Source organism: Bufo bufo, chromosome 5 (assembly GCF_905171765.1).
Source record: "Bufo bufo chromosome 5, aBufBuf1.1, whole genome shotgun sequence".
Classification (NCBI taxonomy): Eukaryota; Metazoa; Chordata; class Amphibia; order Anura; family Bufonidae; genus Bufo; species Bufo bufo.
The window spans coordinates 521,039,369-521,053,183 of NC_053393.1; the positions used below are offsets into that span (position 1 = coordinate 521,039,369).

At 47.9% G+C, this 13,815-nt stretch overlaps 1 protein-coding gene across 2 annotated transcripts in view; it reads right to left on the bottom strand.

The window, feature by feature from the left end:
* The window catches only part of ITGA8 (integrin subunit alpha 8), a 167,424-nt gene that overhangs the window by 14,219 nt on the left and 139,390 nt on the right, over nucleotides 1-13,815 (bottom strand). For both annotated transcript variants that reach the window (XM_040434555.1, XM_040434556.1), the window contains exon 28: nucleotides 7,627-7,728. In XM_040434555.1, the coding sequence (XP_040290489.1) occupies nucleotides 7,627-7,728 (102 nt within the window). The remainder of the gene's footprint in view (nucleotides 1-7,626; nucleotides 7,729-13,815) is intronic.

Sequence of the window (13,815 nt, forward strand, 5' to 3'; positions counted from 1 at the left end):
CTGATGAGGGGCAATCACCCTGAAACAGCTGTCTGCAGATGAGGTGCTGGCTTATTTAATATCCAAGTCATGTCTCAAGGCTTAGTTAAAGAGCTGAACACTGACTTATAGGTCATAGCTGCCTTACATCTGGTGGCATCAGAGGCAGAGCTTGTTTAGAGCTCATTTGCATCCCTTCTTCCTTGAAAAAAATGACCAAGCAACAACCAAGATCTGTAACTAGCACTGTGCACAAGGCCGGAAGCTGATAAAGACCTAGATCAGGGGTGGGCAATTATTTTTTCGATGGGGCCACATGAGAAACTGAAAATATTTTGGAGGGCCGGGCCAAAAGGCTAAACTCAATACTGCATAAAATCAATTGTATTTCTTTATAAAAAGCAGTAAATATCATTGTTGGACAACTGGTACGAGTACTTGTTATAGTTAAACAATGAAAAAGTGAGGTTGCCTTACAAGAAAAAAATTTAAATTTATTAAACAAAATTTCCCAAAACAATGAACATTTTTCACTATTTGTGACTCATATTAGTGAAAGCCATTGTCCCCCTGTGAATCCAGCCATTGTCCCCTGTGAATCCAGCCATTGTCCCCTGTGAATCCAGCCATTGTCCCCTGTGAATCCAGCCATTGTCCCCATGTGAATCCAGCCATTGTCCCCCTGTGAATCCAGCCATTGTCCCCCTGTGAATCCAGCCATTGTCCCCCTGTGAATCCAGCCATTGTCCCCCTGTGAATCCAGCCATTGTCCCCCTGTGAATCCAGCCATTGTCCCCCGTGAATCCAGCCATTGTCCCCTGTGAATCCAGCCATTGTCCCCTGTGAATCCAGCCATTGTCCCCATGTGAATCCAGCCATTGTCCCCTGTGAATCCAGCCATTGTCCCCCTGTGAATCCAGCCATTGTCCAATGTGAATCCAGCCATTGTCCCCTGTGAATCCAGCCATTGTCCCCTGTGAATCCAGCCATTGTCCCCTGTGAATCCAGCCATTGTCCCCTGTGAATCCAGCCATTGTCCCCTGTGAATCCAGCCATTGTCCCCCTGTGAATCCAGCCATTGTCCCCCTGTGAATCCAGCCATTGTCCCCTGTGAATCCAGCCATTGTCCCCTGTGAATCCAGCCATTGTCCCCCTGTGAATCCAGCCATTGTCCCCCTGTGAATCCAGCCATTGTCCCCCTGTGAATCCAGCCATTGTCCCCCTGTGAATCCAGCCATTGTCCCCCTGTGAATCCAGCCATTGTCCCCCTGTGAATCCAGCCATTGTCCCCCGTGAATCCAGCCATTGTCCCCTGTGAATCCAGCCATTGTCCCCTGTGAATCCAGCCATTGTCCCCCTGTGAATCCAGCCATTGTCCCCCTGTGAATCCAGCAATTGTCCCACTGTGAATCCAGCCATTGTCCCCATGTGAATCCAGCCATTGTCCCCTGTGAATCCAGCCATTGTCCCCTGTGAATCCAGCCATTGTCCCCTTGTGTACAGAACACCCCCCCCCCCTTACAATAGTACACACCCCTCCCCCCCCCCTTGCCTTTAGAAACGTAATGCTCAGAGATGATCAGCCATGTGTTAGTCACACTGACTACACACAGCACAGGGGGAGGCGGCCGCAGCTTCATGCTTGTCGGCTCTGTGACTGTCAGTGTCAGACAGTCACAGCCGATACTATGAGAGCCGCGGGCGCTGCGCTGTTACAGAGAAGGGAATAATTGCGGCCGGCCGGGTCCCGGGTACGGCTCGCACGAGGCACCCCCCCCCCTGCTGTGTCTTACCTAGACAGTACTGCCGCTGACGCTGCCTCCCTGCCACCGCGCCATGCCACACGCAGCACGCCGAGTCGGAAGTCCTCTTCATTCGCGGAGGAGGGGTATCGTTGCTTGGCACGCCTCTGGCTCCGCCCGGGGGCCGGATTAAAAGGTCCGCCGGGCCGTATACGGCCCGCGGGCCGTAGTTTGCCCAGGTCTGACCTAGATGCACACATAGACAACTCTATACTCACACAGACAACCCTTTTCAGATAGAAGCCACTATGGCAATCAACCACCGATCTCGCTTCTCATACATCAAGCATCAACTATGCATTTCCCTTTCAGGAAGGTCACAGGTTTTAATTGTTTTGTATGCAGTAATTTTAATAATTGAGGATAAATTATTTAGAGCTGTTTTCTGTTTTTGGTCATCAGTGTCAAAAAGAAAAGATTTGTTAGGGTTGTTCAGTTTAAGAAAATCCATTTTCTCATAATCTCATATTCAGGATCCTCATTTCTTGGCTAGAGTGGAAAGCAGTCACAAAGAGTGTCTCACCCTGGAGGACCTGTCCTGTATTACACAAACAACTCATTGCTACCAATGGATACAGTGTAATACTTTGTTTAGCCTGTGGTGGTGCTGCAGGAAAATGGAACACTTGCTGCCAGCTTTCTTCCTAGATCAGAGCTGATCACTGTGGGACACTCAGTAACCAAGAAACCCTTCTACCCAATTGGGATTGTCCAAAGTGGAGAACCCCTTTTAAATGCATAATAATTTATTAATGCAAGTTGGGGGAAGCTGTTGAATAGTTTTTATGAGCACGTTATACCGCTGATCTTAAAAAAAAGTTGAATTTGGATGAACAATTCTTTCTTGATGCCTAAGGGCTACAGACTCTGAACCAATTACCTCCCCACGGTCCAGGCTTGTACAGAGGCAAAACACATTTGTACCTTCAGGGTCTCTATTATACGCAGCATTTAGAAAATATTTGCTTTAGTGTTTAAGTTCTGCACATGCCAAATGTCACATATCCCGGGCCCGATTTCAACGCTCTTTGCTCCTTTTTCCATTCATCAGAAGCGCACACAGCAGGGGTCGCATAGCTGTGTAAGCACGCAGAATACCGTAAACAGATGTCAATAATATTAATTGCCCTCAGCTCCGTCCATGTTTTCTTTAGGATTATTTCCAGCCATTGCATCCCAAGTCATTGCTTCTTCTCTTAGTAAAAATCCTCCAGTCTCTCATTCAGTGTCTAGCGAAGTGTACAATTTACGAGGGCGAGTGAAGTGTTATTAGGGAACATCAAATATACAGTGAGCTTAGAGTCTCATTATATGCGCTGAGTAGACACGGGTATTGCACTGGAGAATTGGCCCCGCGTTGTGGTCAAAAATGGTTACCACGTGCTGCAAATTTGTATCCATTGACGGATGAGACAAACCTTTAAGGCTACTTTCAAACTGGCGTTTTGGCTTTCCGTTTGTGACATCCGTTCAGGGCTCTCACAAACGGTCCAAAAATCAGTTTTGTCCTAATGCATTCTGGATGGAAAAGGATCCGCTCAGAATGCATCAGTTTGCCTCCGTTCCGTCTCCATTCCGCTCTGGAGGCTGCTTGCAGCGTTTTGGTGTCCGTCTGACGAAACTGAGCCAAACGGATCCGTTCTGACACACAATGTAAGTCACTGCGGACGGATCCGTTTTCTATGACACAATCCGGCACAATATAAAACGGATCCGTCCTCCATTGACTTTCAATGGTGTTCAAGACGGATCCGTCTTGGCTATGTTAAAAATAATACAAACGGATCCGTTCTGAACAGATGCAGACGGTTGTATTATCTGAACGGATCCGTCTGTTCAGATCCATGATGGATCCGCACCAAACACGAGTGTGAAAGTAAAATTGTCTATGAAATTGTGGGCGTTTAGGAAGGGGGGGGGGGGGGCGTTACCTGCTAGGGGTAGTAGTATGGGAGGGAATGGTTCGGCTGAGAGTAAGGTCAAAGTTCAGCCTGTGATACAGCCGAATTTCAGTGTCTGTCCATATTTAAGCCAAAATATCTGCACCTACAAGACTGAACTGAACCCTAAGGTCACGTGGTGATCTGCGCTTAGCTGCCGCTATAATAAGCATGGGCAGTTCTCAGCTCGGGAACTACAGGACTGACTGGGACAGTTTTGCACGCCAGTGATCATCTTGGAAACTTGCAATGTGTTTAGAGAGTGAGACTAAGAGACTTCTCCTACCATCATTGCTGCCTATACACAGCTATTGGGAGAAGACTGTATTGTGTTATACCTCAGAAATTGTGTCTGTTGCTATCTGTACTGCAACTCTCATCCTCCCCAGTAAAGAGAATGGGACTCCACCATCATCTGCTATCCCCTGCATCTGCCATACCCTGATCTTGCACCCTGCCAACTATTAGGGCCGGCGCCACCTGTAAGGTGACCTAGGCAGCCGCCTAGGGCGCAATTTAGCAGGGGGCGCCGGAACCGGAAGCTGCGCCGCCGCTCTAGTAAGCAGGGCTGGCGCTTCTATAGAGTCCTTAGGGGCGCCGGCCCGCAACTAACTATAGGCAGGACACGTGTCACACGGAGATGAGCTCATCTCCAGTCATCTGTATCGCCGTCTTCAGGACAACGATACAGATGGCTGTGCAGCAGGGCAGGGGAGGGAGAGGCGTGTCCCTTCCCCTTCTTCTGATAGGCTGCAGGCACTAGGCCGGCAGCCTATCAGAGGCCGGCGCAGGCGGCGCTATGACGTCATCGCACCGCCTGAGTCCTGAGCCGTACAGCGCGGGACATAGGCCGGAAGAGGCCTGCAACGCATCGCTGACATGGAGGTAAGTTTAAGTGTTTTTTTTTTGTTGTTGTTGTCAATACTGGTGGCTACTGGGCTGGCACATGACGGGGGCTCTGGCTACTGGCACATGATCGGGGGGCCTATGGCTACTGGGACATGATAGGGATAGGGGGGCCTATGGCTACTGGGACATGATAGGGGGGCCCTATGGCTACTGGCACATAATGGGGGGGGGCCCTATGGCTACTGGCACATGATAGGGGGGCCCTATGGCTACTGGCACATGATAGGGGGGGCCCTATGGCTACTGGCACATGATAGGGGGGGCCCTATGGCTACTGGCACATGATAGGGGGGGCCTATGGCTACTGGCACATGATAGGGGGGCCCTATGGCTACTGGCACATGATAGGGGGGCCCTATGGCTACTGGCACATGATATAGGGGGGGCCCTATGGCTACTGGCACATGATAGGGGGGGCTATGGCTACTGGCACATGTTGATGGGGGGCCCAGGTCACTGGCACATGATATAGGGGGGCTCTGGCTACTAGCACATGATATAGGGGGGGGGGGGCTCTGGCTACTGGCACATGATATAGGGGGGGCTCTGGCTACTGGCACATGATATGGGGGGGCTCTGGCTACTGGCACATGATTGGGGGGCATCTATGAGGGCACATTTTACTGGCACATTGGGGGCACTTCTTACTGGCACATTATTGGGGGCACTTCTTACTGGCACATTATTGGGGGCACTATAGGGGCATCTACTGAGGCCACAAAGAACGGCTATTTTATATGGGGGCTCTGTATAGGGGCATTTTATACTGGGACACATTATGGTGGGTACTATGGGGAAGGTGGGAGAGGAGTACTATGGGGGTCATCTACGGGGGCACTGAGAAGGGGTATTTTATACTTACAAATTATGGGGGACACTGAGGGCATCTACTGGGGCACTATATATGGGGCATTTTATACTGGTACATTATGGGGGGCACTAGGAGGGAGGGGGGAGAGGAGCACTATGGGGGCATTTACTGGGAGCACTATATAGGGGTATTTTATACTGGCACATTATGGGGGCACTATGGGGACATTAGCTCAACTGGGGGCATTACAAGGGGGTATTTTTTGCACTGTCACATTATAAGGAGAATTATTACTAGGGGGGGGGGGCATTATTGTGGGCTTTATTACTCCCCCATGGTATGACCCCCTAGTAGCAGCACCATCCTCTCCCTGCTCTGCTATCCCTCTGTACCTTCTCCAAATCCTTATTATGAAATCTTTCTCATTAGGATAAAACACAACATCAGCTCCACCGAGCCCCCGACCAAAGTGTTGAAGTGTTGTCCGAGATCCCCAAGGGCCAAGCCAAGTAATTGTAAGATTTCATATGAATTATGTTTATGTTATACACATATAGCCTACACTGTGCCACACAATATACAGTATACCGCTACACTGTGCCACACAATATACAGTATACCTCTACACTGTGCCCCACAATATACAGTATACCGCTACACTGTGCCACACAATATACAGTATACCTCTACACTGTGCCACACAATATACAGTATACCTCTACACTGTGCCACACAATATACAGTATACCTCTACACTGTGCTACACAATATACAGTTTCTTCTGTAAAAGTCATCAAGTGTCATGGGGGGGGGGGGGGGGGGCACCTTATTGTTTTTCGCCCCAGGCTTGTTTCTTTAGCTATGGCTTAAGTTATGGTAGTTATTCTCCACCATTCTTAATAGGGGGCTTTATTGCAACATGTAACTCTCTTTTAATTTAAATGCTGAGAAACAGGTGGAACATATGTGATTGCCTAGGGCGGCAAAAATCCTTGCACCGGCCCTGCCAACTATCCAATATCAAGGGAACCCCAAATACCAGCAGGCAGGAGCCTCAATACAAGGGTGCGCCCTGCAGTCACTGCACAGCCCTATGGAGCGCCAGAGGCAAGATAGCCACCGTGAACTGTGAGCACTACTACCACCATTGAAGCCACTACCGCTGCTCCCATCCTCCCCTTCCTGGGCTCACTGCACTTGCAAAAGTGCACATTTTTGTGATTCATATGACATTTTTATGCATTGTGGAGAAGGGAAGTGCTATCCTAGGCTTTAAATAAAAAAAAACTATAATATGGATGCTAAAGTGCAGTCATATTACACCGGACCAAAATATACGGCACATATAATGTAACCTTTCTCTTCCTATGTTTTATTTTTTTTCATTAGACAAAAGGCTGCTTGAAAGGCCTCCCAACCGGCCAAACAGAGCCCTAATCCTAACTGATGAGGACCAAAAAATGGGTGGATGTCTCTGGTTTGGCTTACATCCCAAGTCATGTTTCAAGGCTCTCTAATAGGTCAGACACTGGCACTAAAGAGACAGTTTTCACATTTCTGGAAGAAAGCTAATTTCCCAGGGAGCACTGCCTGTAAGACTACCTACACCAGCTGGATCTCCACAAGAAGAACCTTCCACCGGTATACATCCATTGTGTCATATTCTCCATTGTCCCTGAATTGTCCCATCAGTCCATACGCACTTTTAGGGTTTATGAGTGCCCTACCTGGGACCTCCTCTGCAGAGCAACTAACATCCAGGTGCTTTAGCCATTCGATCAGTTCCTGTCTTCAGGGAACTGGGCAACTGTTTGTTGGGCATCTCAGTAACTGAGCCTATGGAGATCATATTAAAGGGGTTGTCTGTGGTGAGAATTGTAAAGAGATGGCGGGATTGTGCCTCGTGCTGAAAAGGACATCAGAGGTTAGCATTCTGACATGCACCATAAATGTTTGCACCTGGGGCATAGCTATAGATACTGCCGAAGTAGCTTTTGAAAACAGGCCCTGATGCCCGAGGTTACCCCCATACAAGTAGGCACCTGTGTTATAAATGTCACAATAGGTAGAGGCCCTATTACAGACTGAAACATAAAGTCACGCCCCTAGGCCCACCCCTGCAGAACACAAATGCCTTGACACTACAACAGTTATGAATAGTAAGAGAACGTCATTATGTACTCACAGCTATACTTGCCGCAGGCAGTTTGGCCGGTTGAACACTATACGGCATCTTCTTTACTTCGAACGACACACTGGCGGTAAGTGAGTAATATTCATTGTCCCTCTGCAACAAGAACATTATATGAGTACGCAATGCTACAGTATATACAATACACAACATTTCAAGGTAATTATGTTTTATACAAAGGGATACTGCCATATCTTTGGTTGCGTCGGCCATTTTTGCAAAAGTGACAACAGGAAGCATAGTCGTTCAGGTTGTCACTCAGATGTTTTCATTTGTTCTGAAACATAACCTCCATGGGTGGGTGGGGGGGGGGGGGGGGGCTAAAACAGATTCTGGTACTAAGCCTGAGTGCCCGAAACCTTTCCTGATTTATACAACACCCACGTACCACCATGTGTCAGGGATCGTGTGGTCTGAACTTCTAAGATGTACCCACTGCTGTTTAATTCGGTAAGATCTTTCGAAATGAGCCCATATGGTCTTTAAACCAAATAAGAATCCCTGCCGAGAGGGTCTTTTTTTTTTTAGTATCTTTAATCCCTATTCCAGCGGTCATGTTCTGTGGTGGATGTGGTCTTCTTCTTGAGGTTCTCCTTCTCATGTCAACATAGAATGTTTATGTAAAAACCATCTGATGACAGACAAGACCAGCACCGTGTACACTGATGGCTTCAACATCCACAACGACTTTTCCATCTTTCCAAATCAAAATCCCAGATTCAGGGCTTTCTAAATCACCTTCAAGAATCCCCCAGAGAGCCTCAAGAATACAAAGCAGACGTCCACAGTCAAACAAGCTTTTAGTAAGCTGATAGATAACTGGCCCAGTGCCAGATGTCAGCAGAAGTGTAAGATTCACATTTCATCCTCTGCAGTCCAGGGAAAACTTTTCTAAAATGTGGAGCCTCCCTGACATTGGGCACAGCATTTACTTCCAATTAAAGAAAAACTGGAGCAGAATAGAATAATTTATGGCTTCTCTTCCCAAAATAATTCCTTGCAGACCTCGTATCACACGCACATATTTAATGCCTTTCTTCCTTTGTTTTGTCTCCACAATCTCATTCTATATATAGAGTTCCCAGGAGAGGCGAGGAGCTGGTTTTATCTCAAAACTGGACTTTTTATGGTTGCTGTGATTTCATACATTTGTACAATGGATCCAGATGAGTCCGATAATCAATATGTGTTCTCCACTACTGCTGCTTCCTTACATGCACTGGGATGGACAGGCCCACAAGAACAACGGAGAATCCACTCTTGGGCCCTAGTTCGGATGCACTAATGGGCCCCAAATAACTCAAATTTCCATTAAAAGACACCCCCATTTGAAGCTGTTCTGTAAAGCATTACTCATACCAGGGATAACTCTTTATGGGTTAAAAGGGTTTTCCGAGATTTTTATACTGATGACCGATCCTCAGGATAGGTGATCAATATCTGATCAGTTGGGGTCTGACACCCGCCACCTCTGCCGATAAGCTGTTTGAGAAGGCACCGCCACTCCTGTGAATGTCGCTGCCTTCTCCTTGCTTAACAAGCACAGCGCCGTACATTGTATAGTGGCCGTGCTTGGTATTGCACTCAGCACCATTCACTTCTACGACCAATGAACGTGACCTCACTGGCCTAGGAAAAGCTGCAAGAAGGCTGCGGTGCTATTGCGAGCACCGCTACCTTCTCAAACAGCAATCTGCGGGGGTCCTGGGTGTCAGGCTCCCACCGATCACATAGTGATGACCTATCTTGAGGATAGATCATCCGTATTAAAATCTCAGAAAACTCCTTTGAGGCTCCATGCACACGAACGTATATTTCTTTCCGCATCTGATCTGCATTTTTTTACGGATCAGATGCGGACCCATTCATTTCAACAGAGCAGCAAAAAATGCAGACATCCCACTGTGTGCTGTCCGCATCTGCCGGTCCACCAAAAAGATAGAACATGTTCATGAATGTCCATTTTGTGGACAAGAATAGGACATTTCTACAGAGGTGAAAAAAAATATGGCGGCGTGCAGATGGCCGGTATCTGTCTTTTGCAGACCACAAAAGACATACGGTAGTGTGCAGGTAGCCTAAGGCTGCTTGTGCGCAACCGTATCCAGTTTGCAGATCTGTAAAAATACAGATGCAGTCCGTGTTGCAACCGCATTTTTTGCTGACCCATCGACTGCAATGGATCCGCATTTTGCTGACCAGTATAGAACATGTTCTGTCTTTTTGTAAAATGGACGTAAAAAACATACACATCATCTGTGTGAGTCGCGTTGACAACAATGGGTCCGCAAATAAAATATGGACGGCACACGGACCCCACTCGTATTTTGCCGATCCGTGATCTGTGGACCGCAAAATTGGTACGGTCGTGGGCATGAGGTCTTAGTCACAATAATTATTAGACTTTTTTGTTCTGTATACATGGAAGGGGGCTCCATCAGATTTATGTTCTCTGCTGGGCCCAAGGTACCCTGGTGCTGCTCTCTTTCCTTTGCAGGTTTCTTTTTATTTCAGCTATGCTACCCAAAGTGACGAACCCCTTTAAATATCGGAAGGCCACCTGCTCTGAGCCCCAGGAAACAATCAGTAAGTCAATGTCATCCATCTAAACTGTTTATGGTCAGACAGACAGTAAAAACAAGAGTCTGTAATCCATGCGGCTCGTGGCCCCCTCGCTATAACAGGCCTGACTTATGACCATATACGTGCACAATATGACAGTAATACTGCTATATCCTATCCCCAGAACAGTGCCAACCTGGGCCGTGTGATGCTAACCTAAGGACTGCTCAGGGACTGCTGCTTTCTTCCAAACTTTTACTAACTGGAATAGCCCTTTAATCTTTGTGTTTCTCCACGTTTATGATAAAATGGTTATCCCAGATTCATTACCTATCTACAGGATAAGTGACAGTGGCGCACTGACAGGGGTGGTCCAGCGGGTCTGGACCCCCCCCCCCCCCCCCCCCCCCCCCGTAGAACAACCAGTGAATATTTATTTATTTTTTTATCCCTCATGGCCGCACTGGCAATCACCACAGGCGGCGCGGCCCTGGTTTTAGTTGCCGGCGGCGGTGGGGGGGGGGGGGGGGGGCAGTAGGAGACGAGCTCTTCCATTGTGGAAGCGCTCATCTCCATATTCATTTGCATCGCTGTCCTCAGAACGGCGATACAGGTGGCTGTGCTGCGGCAGGGCAGAGGAGGAAGAGGCGTCTCCCTTCCCTGTTCTTCTGATAGGCCGCAGGCACTAAAGCTCAGGCGGCGCAATGACGTCATTATCATCGCACCGCCTGAGCCGGGCAGCACACAGCGGGGGCTGGCACTATGGGGGCATTTTTACAGCCGCATTTTTTTTGTGAGTGGCACTCTGGGGGCATTTATTTCTTGCATATTTTGGGGGGGGGGGGCACTATGTGGGCATTTCTTACTGGCACATTATGGGGGGGCACCATGGGGGAGAGGAGCACTATGGGGGCTCTAAAGGTGCTTTTTTTTTTATTGGTACATTATGGGGGGAACTATAGGGGAGAGCGGCACTATGGGGCATCTGGCACTATAGGAGCACTATGAGGAAGTGGGGGCTCTAAAGGGGCCTTTTTTAATTGGATATTATGGGGGGCACTATGGCATCTGGTGGCACTAAGGGGGCATTTTTTACTGGCACGGTATGAGAGTCACTATAGGGGACAGCGGCACTATGGAGCATTATTTGGGGGCACTATTGGGGAGTGGAGCACTATTGGGGCATCTGGTGGCACTAAGGGTCATTTTTTACTGGCACATTATGGGGGAGAGGAGCACTATAGGGGCATCTGCTGGGGGCACTAAGAAGGGGCATTTTTTTACTGGCATATTATGGGGACACTATGGGGAAGGGGGAGAGCAGCAGTATGAGGGCATTTACTGGGGCACTATATAGGGGTATTTTATACTGGCAAACATGGGGACATTAGCTCAACTGCGGGCACTAAGCGGGGGTATTTCATGTACTGTCATATTAGGAGAATTATTACTACTAGGGGGTATTATGGGGAGCTTTACTACTACTGGGGGGCTATGAGGAACATGATTACTAGGGCACTATAGGGGCATTATTACTACTAAGTGTGCTCTGGCAGAGAATTATTTCTATTGATGGGATTTTGGAGAGGACTGTTGGGGGGCACCCTGGCACAGTATCAGCTTAGCACAATTATTTTTGGGGGACATTATCTTTATGCTATTAGTGTCTAGGCGCAGTTATTTTTTAGAGCACTGTGTGCCAATAATTATTGAAAGGGGCACTATCTGTGTGGTAGCAGTATTTCCAGGGGGACTGTTTCTGCAGTATAGTATTGGGGGCACAGCGGGCACAGTATTGGGGGTGGCAGGAAAGGGTGTTCAGAAGATGTGAAGATGATGGAAATGTGGGAAACTAATGTCTGTTTCTCAATCTCTGCAGAGACGGGAGATGGCTGAAAAATCATCATGGCGGTCTGGTCTGATTGGAGAAGATAAAGAAAGAGAACGTCTACAACAAAGGTGACATCACTGGATGTAAGAGGCATGTGGCGCTATGTAGGAGAGGAGATGCTCCTCCCCCTGCCATTTGCAGATGGAGGATTCGGAGCTAGGTGAGGATAGCCAAAGTAGGCAGCAGGCCACGGGCGGGTGACAGATGGTGGAGGGAACCACAGGCCTTGAGCAGGATCGGGGGAGGGAGGAGAGCGGAGGAGCTTCCTGGTTGTAGCCTGCTGTCTATTGTATAATGTAAAGCAGGCAGTGCAGCCAGGACAGGCCTCCCCCTCTCTCCATATGATGTGTAGAGACAGGCCGCAACTATAGAATGTCAGCTGTGCAGTGTTTGTTGGGAGGGGCCTATTATATGTAGGAGGGGCTTTTAATAATGGGCGGGGCTACCATTTTTGCACAGTGCGCATTTTTCCACTTCTACAGGGCTTTTAGAAATGGCCAGGCATTTTTAAATATGAAAGGGGTATTGAAAAATGGGTGGGCAAAAGAATTGCCACAGTGCGCTACACGTTCGGACCCCCCCTAGACAAAATTCCTGGGTGCTCCCCTGATAAATGATAAATATAAAATCAAGGGAGAAGGGCGATGGATAGGACTCCAAGACTGAGGCGTCACTTTCTGAATGGATCGGTAGGGCGCATGTCGGTTCCTTGCTCCATTCATTTCTATGAGACGGAAGAAGCACTGTCTACGTGATGAATGGAGTGGTGAACCAGAATGCGGAGAGGGCACTGGGACATTCCTTGTTCTCAGGATCATGGGGTTCCAGCCGTCTGAGGCCATACATGGTTCAATGCAGTTGTTGTACCAGATGGAAAATGTGACTATGTGTCCATAGATTTTGAGACTTTCAGAGCAGCAGATAAAACAATTAGCATTCCATAAAAGTTCCATTTAAAAAAGTCAGACTTTTGCAAAATTAATTATTGTTTTTGTTTTTTTTTGCAAAATATTGAAATACAATACTATAAAAGAAGCATCCACAAGAAGCATGCACGACAAGCATTTACTGCTAGATCCGATTTCATAGAGATGAATCATCTTATGAATATATATTTATCCAGAAGCAGCTGGTCCTGGCCGCCGGACAACGCAAACAACCATTATGTCACTGCACTTACTGCTGCTCTACAAGTACCTCGCTGACTGTCTACAATGGTATCGTATAAGTGCGAGCAGAGAACGGACAGAGCTGTACAAGTCGCTCAAGATAATCCCAGCGTCATATTATCAAAGGGCATCTGTCAGCAGCTTTGTACCTATGACACTGTCTGACCTGTTACATGTGCTCTTGGCAGCTCTTGGCAGCTGAAGGCATCTGTGTTGGTCCCATGTTCGTATGTGCCCACATTGCTGAGAAACATGATGTTTTAATATATGCAAATGAGCCTCTTGGAGCAACGGGGGCGTTGCCATTACACCTAGAGGCTCTACTCTCTCCAACTCCTGCATCCTCTGTACTTTGATTGACAGGACCAGGCAGTGTAAACGTCATCACACCTGGTCCTGACTTCATGTAAACTTAATCAAAGTGCAGAGGGCGCAGCAGTTGCAGAGAGACCAGAGCCTCTAGGTGTAATGGTAACGCCCCCGTTGCTCCTAGAAGCTCATTTGCATATAGTAAAACTTAATTTTTCTTAGCAATGCGGGCACATATGAACATGGGACCAA